Here is a 14050-nt window from a genome sequence, read left to right on the forward strand (position 1 = left end):
ATTCAAATGACCCATTGTAGAGGTAAAAAAATGTAATGTGTTCCTGACAGATGCTCAGCTTATCGCTTTTGCAAGACCCTTGACACGATCTGAAAGTAAATTTGCACCTTCCATCAAGGGGAGAGAAACAGATCTGCTCACCAGCGGCTGAACACTGAGTCAAATTTTACAAACAACCTCTGCACTGGCAGTGCGGTACAGAGCGATAGCCCCGCTTTCACGACATTTTGTACACTTTAAGACTTTTATGATGTTCTGGACAGTGAAGAATTAGAAAAATCAACATTTTTAGCCTATAAAGAAACTGCCTTAGGCCGGCGCCGCGGCTCACTAGGCTAATCCTCCGCCTTGCGGCGCCGGCACACCGGGTTCTAGTCCCGGTCGGGGCGCCGGATTCTGTCCCGGTTGCCCCTCTTCCAGGCCAGCCCTCTGCTGTGGCCCGGGAGTGCAGTGGAGGATGGCCCAGGTGCTTGGGCCCTGCACCCCATGGGAGACCAGGAAAAGCACCTGGCTCCTGGCTCCTGCCATCGGATCAGCGCGGTGCGCCGGCCGCAGCGCGCCGGCCGCGGCGGCCATTGGAGGGTGAACCAACGGCAAAGGAAGACCTTTCTCTCTGTCTCTCTCTCTCACCGTCCACTCTGCCTGTCAAAAAAATAAAAAAAATAAAAATAAAAAAAAAATAAAAAAAAATAAAAAAAAAAAAAGAAACTGCCTTAGAAGTTTAGCAATCAGGGAAGCTTTATTTAGTAAAAGTCAGACAAGCAATCCTCGCCAGCGGTTCTCGCACCGGTCTCCACACGGGTAGCTTCTGCTTCATGAAATGTGACATTACAGTAGGTAGGGAAATAGACTTTGCTTCTTAATTTCTAAGAGATTCTTGGGAAAACTGGAGAATTCAAACACGGGGCTTCCTCGGACCAGCTGCTTTGGGGATCTCCAGCGGCCCCACCTGCTGGAACCGCTCAGTCTGTGCTTCCTTGAGCCCCGCGGAGCCAGCTTCTCTCCTGCTCCGCCCCACACAGCCCCGGGAGCAACGAGAGGCGGGGTCCCCCACTCGACACACGGCAACCTTACACTGTAGATAGACCACATCATAGCTGTCGAGAAAACTGAAGGCATTGAACTTGAACTGGGCCACGTTCTTCTGGCGGGAGGGAAGGCTGCTGTAGGTATTGTCTCTGACGCACCTGATGGGAAGAAAAATCCAAGGCCAAAACCATTAATGGAAAGCATGATGGGAACACACTCCGACCCAGTCCTTCGAATTCCAAATGGAGTTCTTCCCACAACCCACCTTTTCTTTTTGTGTGTTTAAAAGATTTATTTTTTTATTTGCAAGGCAGAGTTACACAGAGAGAGAGAGAGACAGACAGACAGACACACACACACACAGAGACAGAGAAAGAGAGAGGGAGAGAGGGATTTTCTATCTGCTGGCTTACTCCCCAGATGCCCCACTGGCTGGGTCCAGGTAGCCCAGAACTCCATCCGGGTCTCCCATATGGGTGTAGGGGCCCAAGGACCTGGGCCGTCCCCTCCATCACCCTCCAAGGTGCATTAACAGGGAGCTGCACAGGAAGTGGAACAGCCAGGATTTGAACCAGGGCCCATATGGGATGCCGGCGTCACAGGTGATGGCCAAACCACCGCACTACAATGTGCTCCCTGCCCCCTTTCTTTTAAAGAATGTTTGTAACACTACTATGAGAAAATCACTAGTCTTGGCCAGAAACAGTAGGAAGTTACATGACAAACACCACCCCCCACACACACGCAGTTAAATTCTAGCTAGAACCCTTGCTCTCAGAAGACCTAATCTATTTTCTCAAAAGGAGATGTTAAAAGTGGCGACTGTACTATTTTTAAGTGAACTCAGATGATTTAAAACTGTATATTGTAAACCCTGGACAACCACCAACAAAGTTAAGGAAAGAAACATAAACTATGCACGGAGAGATGACACAGCATCATATAAAAGGCTCAATTAAAACCAGAGAAGGCAACCAAAGGTGGGATGGGGTGGGGCGGGGAGAAGAATAAACAAAACAAACAGAGAGGAGTTACCAAGTGGTAGAGCCCAAACCAACTATGGCAGTGATTGCTTAAATGTGAATGGTCGAATGTAACCATTTAAAGACAGATTAGACTAAAAAACTGTAACATCCAACTATATATTGTCTACAAAAATTTTTTTAAAGACACCTAAATTAAAAGTAAAGGGGTAGAGGGGCCAGTGCTGTGGCACAGGAGGTTAAAGTCCCAGCCTGTGGCACTGACATCCCATATGGGCACTGGTTTGAGTTCCAGCTGCTCCTCTTCCGATCCAGCTCTCTGCTGTGGCCTGAAAAGCAGTAGAAGATGGCTCAAGTCCTTGGGCCCCTGCACCCTCATGGGAGACCTGGAAGAAGCACCTGGCTCCTGGCTTCGGATCAGCTCAGCTCTGGTCATTGTGGTATTTTGGGGAGTGAACCAGTGGAATGGAAGACCTTTCTCTCTCTCTGGCTCTACCTCTCTCTGTAACTCTGTCTTTCAAATAAATAAAATAAACCCTTGAAAAATGATAGTAACTGTGGAATTAAAAAATAAATAATTTTTTTTTAAAAAGTAAAGGGGTAGAAAAAGACACACTGTGCTAATACTAATTAAAAGAAACTGAGAGTCCTGTATTAACCTAAGATAAAGTTCACTGCCATCATCATCAGGAGTAAAGCAGGACATCAGACAACTAGGAAGCAGCCAATCCTCCAAGAAGCCACAGCAATCCTTAACCCATGTGCACCGAACAAGAGAGCCTCAAAATACACGAGCCAAAACTGGGAGAACTGCAATGGAAATCAGAAAGTTCAATGTTACACTTTAATATCTCTGTATTAATAACTGACAGAACCAGCAGGAAGACAATCAGCAAGGATACGGAAGTCCTAAAGCTTAGCATGAGTCCAGTCATCCCAGCTGACGCTTACACAACACTACCTACCGACGGCAGAGTGCACATTCTTCCAAGTCCCCACGGAGCACTCACAACGACAGATCGCAGGGGGGGCCACAGTGTGAACTCAACACAGGAGAAAGAGTAGAGGTCACACTCAGCACGCTCTCAGATCCCAGTGGAATCACACGAGAAAGCAACGGCATAAAGATGGCTGTAAAATGCCCAGACTTGGACACTAAGCAGCAGACTTTCAAAAAAAGAAAAAAGAAAAAAAAAAAAAAACAGCCTGTGGGTCAAGGAGGAAGTCCCAAGAGAAATTTGAAAATGTTTTGAAGTAAGTGAAAACAAATACACCGATTAAGAAAGCTTGTAAGGCCGGCGCTGCGGCTCACTAGGCTAATCCTCCACCTAGCGGCGCCGGATTCTGTCCTGGTTGCCCCTCTTCCAGGCCAGCTCTCTGCTGTGGCCAGGGAGTGCAGTGGAGGATGGCCCAAGTGCTTGGGCCCTGCACCCCATGGGAGACCAGGAGAAGCACCTGGCTCCTGCCATCGGATCAGTGCGGTGCGCCGGCCGCAGCGCACCAGCCGCGGCGGCCATTGGAGGGTGAACCAACGGCAAAGGAAGACCTTTCTCTCTGTTTCTCTCTCTCACTGTCCACTCTGCCTGTCAAAAAAAAAAAAAAAATGCTTGTGAGATGCAGCTAAAGCTGTGCCTACAGGGAAATTTCTAGCATTAAATGCATGTATTAGAAAAGAAGAAGAACCTAAAATAAATGATATCAGCTTCAAGAAAGAAGAGTAAGTTAAACCCAAAGCAAGAAGCATTGGTAATTAACTTCTGGCACCAGAGTTTCCTGCTTTGGTGTATCTGAGAGGAGAGAGCTGGTTTGCAGCCACTCTGTGCACCTGCACCTCTCAGGCCGGGGCTCACTGCGCAGGGCGCTGTGTCCTGCCCTGCCCCAGCCTTGGGAAGTGGCGACCACGTGCCTCTCACGAGCTTTAGACCACGTGGCTCTCACAGCTCTACAGCTGCCACTGAGTAACGTGGGGGTTTTGCTGTGTTGGAATTTGTGGCAATCGCTCATCCGTTAAGTGTTTTGCCACTGTTAAGGGACAAGGGAGCCGTAAAGGCAAGCAACTTGCTAAAGTTCTAACCTGGCAAAGCGTTTGGTTAACCAAAGTGACTCAGGTGGGTGGGTAGCTAGGGAGCTGCAAGGAGCTAAGGACTTGCCAACACCCGAGCTGCGTGGACTGCCCAAGTCTCAACTCTGTGCTGATTCAACACGACTGGAGGCAGAACACCCCTCCCTTCACACAGCAAAGTCTCGCTTTCCACACGGCACCAGAGGCCGACTTCTTCCTGGAGACCACACTGGTGGCCCCAGCCCCAAACCCGACCTCCTTGGAGTCTGCAATCAGGCCCTGCCCCTTATCCTATAAAACCAACCCTCCCAGTCTGGGTGGGGCAATTCTCTCTCTTAAGGTCGCCCGCTCTCCTCTCTGAGTGTGGACTCTCCCTCTGCCTTTCCACGACTCCTGCTTCTCTGCTCCCCTCTCTCTCTGTTTCCTGGTTGTATCCTCCCCGCAGGCAGACAAGAACCCAGACTAAGTCTAGAGGGTGCCTGTGCTCACCACTGAATGCAATCAACGTAAATCTTAGAAGTGCAAGTATCGCCAAGAGCTTCACTTGGGACAGCCCATAGCCCATGAGGGCAGGCCTGGAGAGCGTGTGCCGGGAGTCAGCAGTTGGACGCACTAGAAGGGAAGGGAGGAGGTGTGGACATGAAAGGCTGGGTGGGAGAGCAGAGTCCAGGGCAGCCAGGCCCTGCCCAGGACTCCTGGGATCAAGGGAGGTTGCCCAGGCTACAATTATTTGTCTCCAACAGGCACCAGAGGGAGGGTAAGGGCCCCGACTCTGCTCCTGGGGCATGACAAGGACCCCAGTGCACAACGTTTTGATTCAGGACCGCCCAGCAAGAAGCCGCAGGTGCCCTAAGGGAATGGCACGTGAATATGACAGCCCCAGGGGGCCTTCCATTTTCCTTACCCCTGTCGGATCAAATCGTACTTGACGGTTTCAAAATCATGGGGATCAGGAGAAGCCACACAGGTATCCACGAAGAGTCTCAGGCTGGGGTCCTGGCTGTGGAGGGTGGCCTGCAGGAAGACCTCCTCCCTCTGGCTGGCGTAGTGCGGTGCCAAGCCCCGCCCAGGCTGGGATGCCGGTGACTGGAGGAAGGATATGGACACATCGTAGTGGGCACTGCCCAGGGGGGTGTCTGCCCCGTGAGTGATTCCATCTGCAGACGAAATGTCCACCCTGCAGGTGAACTTCAGCTGGGGGACCTTGTGCCGCACGATGACTCGGCCAGGGTGGCCATGTTTCCGGCCCCTGATGGAGTTGGAGTAGCTGAGGGAGCCGCGGTGTTCCTGTGAGGATGGGAGGAGAGCTGGTGACCGGCCCTGGCTTTCCCCATGCAGCCTGGTGCCACCTTGCCCGCCCGCTAGAGGGCGGGAGCCCTGGTCGGTCCTCTGTGGTACGTAGCACTGGGGGTGCATGCAGGACAGCCCGTGCCCCCCCTCCTGCCGGGAGGGCTCAGCTGTGCCGTGCTGAGCTGGGGCAGCTTGGAGCTCCCTCTCTGCTCCTCCTCAGAGCCCCTTCCTTCAGGCACACACGTTCCTCCCCCCACCCAACTATCTCATCTCCTCCCTGCCCCGGTCCCAGGCCACTTCTGGCTCCTTCAAACCCAGCAGGACCTGCAGGGGCTCTGGGTGCTGTGGGCGTCGGGGTGGGGCCTCGGCTCCTCACCTCCTTGTCTCATACCCATATGGGTGCCCAGAGGCTCAGCTTGCCCTGGGTACTTCCTGAAGGAAGCCTCAGTGTGCGAGGCTCAGATTCCGGAAGATTCTGACCTCTGAACCCTCCAAGGACTGACTGCCCCAGGGGCTCTGATTCTGTCTCCATGTGGGTCCTCCTCGTTCTGCCCTCTCTCTGGCCCCGCTGGGGAACTGTAACACTGTCTATACTTGCGCTTCTGCCATAAAGAGTTTACTTACTTTTGCCTCTAAGAACCAATAGCCAGCTCCCCTCTCCCTTGCTCCCTGAGAACACACAGCCTAGAATGAAAGCCGAACTCCTCGATGCTGGTCCCAGCCTCCTCTAATCCGACCTTGGCCTCCCCAGCCTGGGCCTTGAGTCTCCTCCTTGGGCCTCTGCCCCCAGGCCTGCTGCCCCCTCGAGGCCTCCATTCTCAAGACCCCCTGAGCAAAGGGCATCCCTCCGGCCCTCCTCCCGGGCTGCTCCAGCTCCACATCCAGCCCTGGCTCTGTAGCCGCCCACCCCAAGTCACCCACCCCTCCCCTATCTTGTGTGCTTAACCCTGTCCATGTAGAAAGGACTCCCATCCACGTATGTGTTCGGCGCCTGTCTCTCTTGATAAGTGAGCACGAGGTCTTGCTTCGGAACATGTTGCATTGTTAAACATACTGAGAAAAAAGATTTAACTGCTATATACTCTTCCTACAATTTGGTATACTTGCTTCCCTAATTTCAATGCCATTGTTTCATGAAATAACAAGTGGTTAAGGAAAATTAAGTGGAGACATGTATTTCATTGCTCATAAATGTCCTAGAGATCTGCTTTTTAGGCTGTGGACTGTAGCCGGCTGCCTGGCTAGAAACCAGTAGCCAGGTCAGAAGTTCTGTCTGTCTTCCCTAAGATCCAGCATTGTGGTTCGCACGTAGCAGGTGTGCCATTATGCAACAGAGAGGTATGTTCTGAAAACTGCTTTTGCTTGGGAGCTCAGAGAGCATTAGCAACCCCTTGAGACCCCTGTGTATCCATCACACACTAGCAGTCAAGTTCAAGGTGTACCCTAAACTCCCCAAAGCAAAGAACGTTTCAGACCAATCAGTGAGCTGCTCTAGGTATCACCAAACTTAGGGAGTCATGGCTGGTACCTTTGCTCTCTCCCTGCACAGGTTTTTAAGGGGTGGTTGAATTTTCCAGGACTCTCTCCTTGTCCTCCACCGACAGAAAGGGACCACACCACCCCGCCAGCTTTGTACCTGGCGGACGGTGCCACAGCGGCCATAGGGAATGCTGAAGATCAGGTAGTGCCCGGTGACTCGGGGGCGGCACAGCTCATCATTCACGCGCATGTCCCAGGAGGAGTAGCCCAGCCTCCGGAGGTAGCCTCGGTCAATGACAGCTTGGAAGAGGTGAGGGAAGCAGGAGAGCCGAGCTGCAGGAGGGGAAGACGGGGAATCCGTGCACCGGATGTGAGCTCTGGAGGTCAGACTTACACCCTCCTCCCCCGTTTAGTAAAAGGCTTTGAGGTCACATCATACCCTTGGGGACCCTACGCACGGCACAGAGTTCAGAGCCTCGTCCAAGGGCTTCAAGGACAGCTCGTTTCCCACATTGAGAACACATGAGCCTTTGCTCACATAGAGAAAGTGGAAAGAAAAGAGGGAGGGAGCCTGGGCACAAAGGGGCTTCCTCTTCACCCTCCTAAAGCCTGCCCAGCCACAGGAGCAGAGAGAGCTCCGTGGAAACAGGCCGGTGCCCTCAAAGCCTCCCCACTTGGCTGCTCCCTGAGCTTTCCCTCCCAGGAGCCTCAGACCCCGGCGGGGGGTGGGGGGAGACGTTACCATTGTCCTCGGGCACGACAGAGTCAGCCGCACCTGCTGAGAGAAGACGACAGCCAGATGTCAATTGTGTTGCGTCATGGGAGACAGTGATGAGCCGTGCGGGCTGCAGTGCAGGTAACTGGGCTCCCGCAACTGAGCTGCTGAAGCTGGGGTTCACAGGCACCGGGATATTCCAGGGCATGCAAAGAAACACGGGCCCAGGGCCTCCTCTCATTGGATTCCGGCACACGCGCAACAATATGGTAAATACAGAAATCACGCACACCAAGATTCGTGGGTGCAAGAGAAGAGCAAACACATGGCTTTGGAGGCCGTCCACACCACCACAAGTGTGAGTTCTGGCTGGCCAGTGCGCCTGTCCATGCTCGTGGCACGGGGGAGCTCACAGGGACAGGTGCGGCTTGCAGCTACCCGAGAATGCTCCAGCTCAGAAGCAAGGCAGGGGGCCGGGGGCCGGTGCTGCGGCAGAGTAGCCTAAGCCTCCGCCTGCGGCACCGGCATCAAATATGGGCACTGGTCTGTGTCCCGGCTACTTCGCTTTCCATACAGCTCTCTGCTATGACCTGGAAAAGCAGCAGAAGATGGCCCAAGACACTCCTGGCTCCTGGCTTCAGCTGGGCTCAGCTCTGGCCCTTGCAGCCACTTGGGGAGTGAATCAGCGGATGGGAGATGTCCCTCTGTCTTTCCCTCTCTCTGTCTGTAATGCTGCCTCTCAAATAAATAAATAAATATTAAAAAAAAAAAAGAAGCAAGGCCAGGTGCACCCAGGACCAAGGCCCACTCTGGGACACATGACCAGCCTGATTCACTCAGCCCTTCAGACACCCTGGGCCCCAACCACTTCCGGTTGGACGGGAACCCTCCCGGTGTGTCAATCAAGAGTGGACAGTGGACTGTCATTCAGATGGAGTGCCCCAGCAACACCGGGAATGGCTGGCACTGCAGACACAACAAAATGAGTGACAGGAAGGCACGGAGCCCATGCCCCAGAGCGGACCCCTGCTCCTTGACTCTGGGTTGGGGGTCACGGGACCCCGACAGCCTTGCTAGCTGGGCCCCATGTCTTTGCAAAGCAAGGCAACACCAAGATAAAGGAAAAATCACTGGCAACCAGGCCGGGACGGACCTGCAAGAGGCACAGAACAGAACAGACAAGGTGAGGCCAGATTGGCTCACCGACTCTTGGAATTTCACAACTCCTTGAGATCCACGTGGGTCACTTTAGGGTACATTTAGGATAAATACAAGACAGTATCACCCCATATGGAAGGCACTCAACTGCCTATGGAGGTCAGAATGCCAAGACACGTGTCAGGTGATACTAAAACACATTCGAGGCAAGGTGTAGGCCAAGTCTTGGATGACAGACGGGAACCTGGGACTTCGGGGGCGGGGCGAGAGGCGGCTCTCTGACTTTTGCCGGTGTTGGCAGCACGTCTCTCTGCCGCAGCCCTCCACGGGGACTGCACAAACGTGGTCTGGCTGACCAGAGTTCTACGTCCTTCGTCATTTCATTGGGTTCTCAGGCCTTCCCTTGATCTCATAATCTTTTAGCCAGAGACCAGCACAAACGCTGCGTAAACTGGAATTGGACAAAACTAATAAACTCCCAAGCCTGGGTCATGAATACCGTTAGCAGGCTTCCGGAACCAGCAGGGCTTCGTTATTCCAGGATCTGGAGCCTTGGCCACCCCTGCCAGTCCTCAGGGTGGTCAACGTTTGCTGGGCGGGGAGACCCCCCACCCCCCAGCGCGCGTGAGGACAGCGCGGGGAGCCGGGTACCTGCGCACACCACGCCCGCGTCCTCGTCGTGCCGGCAGTTGTGCCTCGCCCAGCCTGCGTGTGCGCAGCGCCCCAGCGCGTCCTCGGTGCCCGCGCAGCGCACGTCGTCCAGCAGAATGGGCCCAGTGCCCGGGCCGAAGCGGGCGCGGCCCGGGGCGGCCAGCGCGCGGCCGCAGCGCAGCAGGCGGCACACGACGCGCGCGTTCCTGATGCTCCAGTGGTCGTCGCACACCGTGCCCCAGGCGCCCTGGTGCTGCACCTCCAGCCGGCCCTCGCAGCGGCCGCGCCCGCCAGCCAGGCGCAGGGCTGGGTCTGCGGGGGCGAGAGGCGCAGTCAGCGGGGAGGGGGCTTGGAGACGCGGCCGGCCGTTGGACTTGCACGGGGGCCACCTGCCATTGCAGTGGAGAACTACGCGGCGAGGGGCCGATTCTGGCGCTGTCGTGCCCTAAGTCTCTGGCACGCAAAGGAAAGCCCAAATGACCCACGGCCCTCAAGGAACGGCCATTCGAAGCCGCTCCTAATTTTCCAAAAATACCCAAGGAATTAATTTTTAAACACAAATATACAGCCCGAGAGAAACCAAGAAATAGGCAAAAATCAGACATACAGAAACTTGTGGGAAGTGCACGCCGTGTGGCTATCACGGAGCGATCCGTGCAACGCGCTCCCCGCAGGAGAAAGCCCAGCCCAGCCGCCAAGGCGGTTTGCAGCAGATGAGCACACCCTGGTTCCGTTTCTGTGCGGTTTTGTGTGATCCACAGAGACGGAGAACAGCGGGGTTGGTGTGGGGAGGCGGGAGAGACCCCCAGGGGCCGGGCGGCCTTTGTGGGTGAGGGAGACAGATCAGACGTGCCTATCCTGACAGTGGTGCCAACATAGCCGCACGCTACGGAAAACTCGAAGGTGTGAGCATTTAATGTATGCAAATTAGACTTCAAAGAAGGTTATCTAAAAAGTGAAAAACCAGCAGACGGTTTTTCTGCAGTCAGGGGGCTGCAGTGGCTGCGTCTCCCGGTCCCCTGCTCTGCTGGGCTCACGGAGGAGGCCTGGTGAGCGCAGTGGCCCTGGCTGGCAGCAGCCGCGCTGCCGGCGATGTCCTCTGATGCCGGGGGCAAGGCAGCCATGCTGGTGTGAGCGCCGGATTCCTGCTGAGTGAGGCAGATTTGGGGATTTGGACCTACAAACTGTGTGTCTGCACGTACACGCCTACAAGGGCACAGCATTTTTCTGTAAGGAGTGGGAAAGGGAAATGAGACAGAAAGGATTCTAACAGCATCATTGTAAAGTCATCATCATTTCGGTGGTTAGAAACAAAAAGAAGTTACCAAGTAGAGGGATCATTTCTTCATCCACTGAAATTGTAACTGTGAATAAGAAAAAGTAAGCTTTAAAAACTCGAACCATCCAAGCCACACGTTTGTATTCAAAGACGAAGAATTTCTCTGCTTTCAGACACCATTACTTTAATTTTCAACTTTGGTTTGGGGGTATAAACACTGTCCATTGAGTTTGATTTACTTGGCATGAAAATGTAACAAATCGTGTTATATCCTACATATTCTCCAAGTGGTCAGAAAGGAAGCTTTATAAATATGTTTTTGAGGGGCCGGTGCCATGGCACACTAGGTTAAACCTCCACCTGCGGTGCCGGCATCCCATATAAGCGCCGGTTCTAGTCCCGGCTGCTCCACTTCAGTCCAGCTCTCTGCTGTGGCCCGGGGAAGCAGTGGAGGATGGCCCAAGTCCTTGGGCCCCTGCACCCGCATGGGAGACCAGGAAGAAGCACCTGGCTCCTGGCTTCGGATCAGCGCAGCTCTGGCTGTTACAGCCATTTGGGGAGTGAGCCAACAGAAGGAAGACCTTTCTCTCTGTCTCTCTCTCTCTCTCATTGTCTGTAACTCTACCTCTCAAATACATAAAATCCTAAAAAATGTATGTTTTTGAAAGGAAGACCATTCTTACAGGGACTGAAAATGACGCAAAGAAAATCAAGTCAGATTCCTCAGAAACATTTTATGTAAGAGAAAGATCATGTATGAGAGTCATAATTTCATATTAAAATATACAGAGGGAAACCATGTAGGAAAATTAACAGTGGACTTTATAATAGAATATGGTAATGTAAATTTTGGAACTCTAGCAAAAGGTGTATGAACCTTACCAGGTAATGGTATCACTTTGGTTGACATTGGATCTGTGACTGCCAAAAAAAAAAAAAAAAAAAGTCTAGTGAAAAGAAAGCCTTAGAATTTGGCTTCATTGAGAAGTTTATGACAACAAGCCTGCTTCATGAGTGGCACGCAGTGGAAATCCAACCTGCTCATTTGTCTTGTGGCTGCACACACTCAGTCATGCAATGGTCCATGAGAAGCTGGCATCTCTAATCCCCAGGACAGCTGGGCCAGCTACGTGCCCTCACTGCTCTGGCGACGAGGAGCAGAGAGGTGGACAATGACAACGGGCCAGGTCACCCACAGTCCCAACCCTTGAGGGGCGTGTGGTATGGGAGCTGCATTTGCTGGGCTCAATGCGCGGAGTAGGGAGACAGGGGAAGGTACCGGCCACCACACCTGTCATCACACCCCGAGAGCCACTTCCAGCAGAATCAGGAAGTAGCTTTGGCTGTCCATAAAGGAAGTAAAATGTGAGCGCCTCCCAATTTGTGTAAAAAGCAACCTAGTTGCCATCAGCCAAGTCTACAAGAAAGGCTGGAGCCAGTGAGAGCGGCAGGAACTACTGACAACAGAGAAGCCACAGTGCAGGCGGGGAAGGAAGGCAAACGAGGCGGGAGAGCGGCGGGGAGGAAGGAGAGCCGTCCTGAGACAGGAAGGACAAGAAAGCACTGAACGCTGGCTGCACTGAGTTCCACCCCGGCGGTCTCTGACGCAGCCAGAGCTCTGTGACTCAGGATGTCGACGGCGCAGGGACCTGGGGTCGTGGCGGGGTCTCAGCAAGGCCTGGGAGCAGAAAGGACCTCGGATGGATCCCGGGAGGCCTGGCGCCGCCTCACTCCGGTCTCCGGCTTTCCTCAGGTCTATCTGTTCTGGGGGGAGGCTCAGCACCTCCGTCCTCCCCTACGGCCGGCGGCGTCGGCATCACCCAGCAGCTGCCGGTGATGCCGGGTTCGCTCCAGCTGGAGCCGCTGAGCCTGCGTTTTAATGGGAGCCTCTGCTGTGCAGGCCTCCCTGGTCCGCGGGAGCTGCGCCCGCACGTTAGCATTGAGCAGTGTGGTTTCAGCTTCCCTAAGTCCCCCGGGGCTCACGCGGACGGCTGCTTTGTCCTGCTCAGCCTGGCCCAGCACCTGCCTCCGCTGAGCTCAGTGCGTAACCGGGGTCCTCCGGGGAGCTGCCTGCCTCCTGACCTCTCCTTTCTTTCCCCCGACCTCACCTGCAGGAACAGTGAGGGTTTCGCCCGCCCAGGTGTGCAGTCTCGCTGGGCGGGGGGTTCTCAGCCTCCCACCGGGCTCTGCAGGGAGCAGACAGCCTACCTGGAGACGAAGGTGTCCCGTCTGCCGAGAGAGCTGCCCCTGCAAGGGAGAATGTTCAGTTTGACTGACAGGGTGGTGGAAAACAAGAGAACTGGCAGGACTAACAACCTGGTTCTCGCGTGCGAGTCGGGCTGGGCTGGCTGGGCGGAAGTGTCACCCGGAACACCGGAGTCAGCCGAGGTGCGGATGCCCAGCCCAGCCTCTCCGGGGCACATCCGATCAGGACCAGCACATTGGGCGGGCATCGTGCCACTTGCGATGCTGGCATCCCACCGCAGAGTGCGGGCTTGAGGCCTGCTGCTCTGCCTTCCATCCAGTGCCCTGCTAAGGTGCCTGGGAAAGCAGAAGATGCCCAGGTACTTGGGCTCCTGCCTCCTACGTGGGAGACCAGCACGAAGTTCTGAGCTCCTGGCTCTCTGGCCTGGTCCAGTTCCAGCTATATATATACAGCTGGGCTCAATGCGCGGAGTAGGGAGGCAGGGGAAGGCAACGGCCACCACACCTGTCCTCACACCCCGAGAGCCACTGCAGCAGAAACAGGAAGTGGCTTTGGCTGTCCATAAGGGAAGTAAAATGTGAGTGCCTCCCAATTTGTGTAAAAAGCAACCTAGTTAATATATATATATATATTTAAACTAGATTGAAAGATTTATTCATTTATGTATATATAAAGATTTATTCATTTATTTGAAAGGCAGAGAGCTACAGAGAGGCAGAGGCAGAGAGAGTGAGAGAAGTCTTCCATCTGCTGCTTCATTTCCCAAATGACTGCAATGGCTAGAACTGCACCAATCCGAAGCCAGGAGCCAGGAGCTTCTTCCAAGTTTCCCACATGGGTGCAGGCGCCCAAGGACTTGGGCCATCTTCTACTGCTTTCCCAGGCCATAGCAGAGAGCTGGATCGGAAGTGGAGCAGCCAGGACTCGAACTGGTGCCCGCATGGGATGCCGGCACTGCAGGCAGCAGCTTTACCCACTATGCCACAGCACTGGCTCCCCCCAAGCCATATTGAGACTTACGCCACAGACAAAATATTCAGTATATGTGTTCATTTGCCAAACAGGAGGAGGAAAAGTTGATCATGTTTAATTAAGAATGTGACGGGCAGAAAACGTTACCGGAGGACAGGTGCACTTCTGCCGGGGTTGAAGGTACCTCTGCATAAACAAAGAGAAAAGGACTCAGACGTGGGAGGAA

The 14050-nt window shown here is 54.0% G+C and overlaps 1 protein-coding gene across 1 annotated transcript in view; it reads right to left on the reverse strand.

Moving 5' to 3' along the window:
- Positions 1 to 734: 734 nt before the first annotated feature.
- The window catches only part of LOC100352879 (scavenger receptor cysteine-rich domain-containing protein DMBT1), a 64882-nt gene continuing 51566 nt past the window's right edge, over positions 735 to 14050 (reverse strand). The window contains 5 exon segments of the mRNA XM_089314200.1: positions 735 to 1187; positions 4979 to 5361; positions 7001 to 7176; positions 7586 to 7618; positions 9368 to 9679. Of these exon segments, the coding sequence (XP_089170326.1) occupies positions 896 to 1187; positions 4979 to 5361; positions 7001 to 7176; positions 7586 to 7618; positions 9368 to 9679 (1196 nt within the window). The 3' untranslated portion in view covers positions 735 to 895.

The sequence above is a fragment of the Oryctolagus cuniculus genome, chromosome 15, assembly GCF_051225735.1.
Source record: "Oryctolagus cuniculus isolate XC-2025 breed Fujian yellow rabbit chromosome 15, ASM5122573v1, whole genome shotgun sequence".
Classification (NCBI taxonomy): domain Eukaryota; kingdom Metazoa; phylum Chordata; class Mammalia; order Lagomorpha; family Leporidae; genus Oryctolagus; species Oryctolagus cuniculus.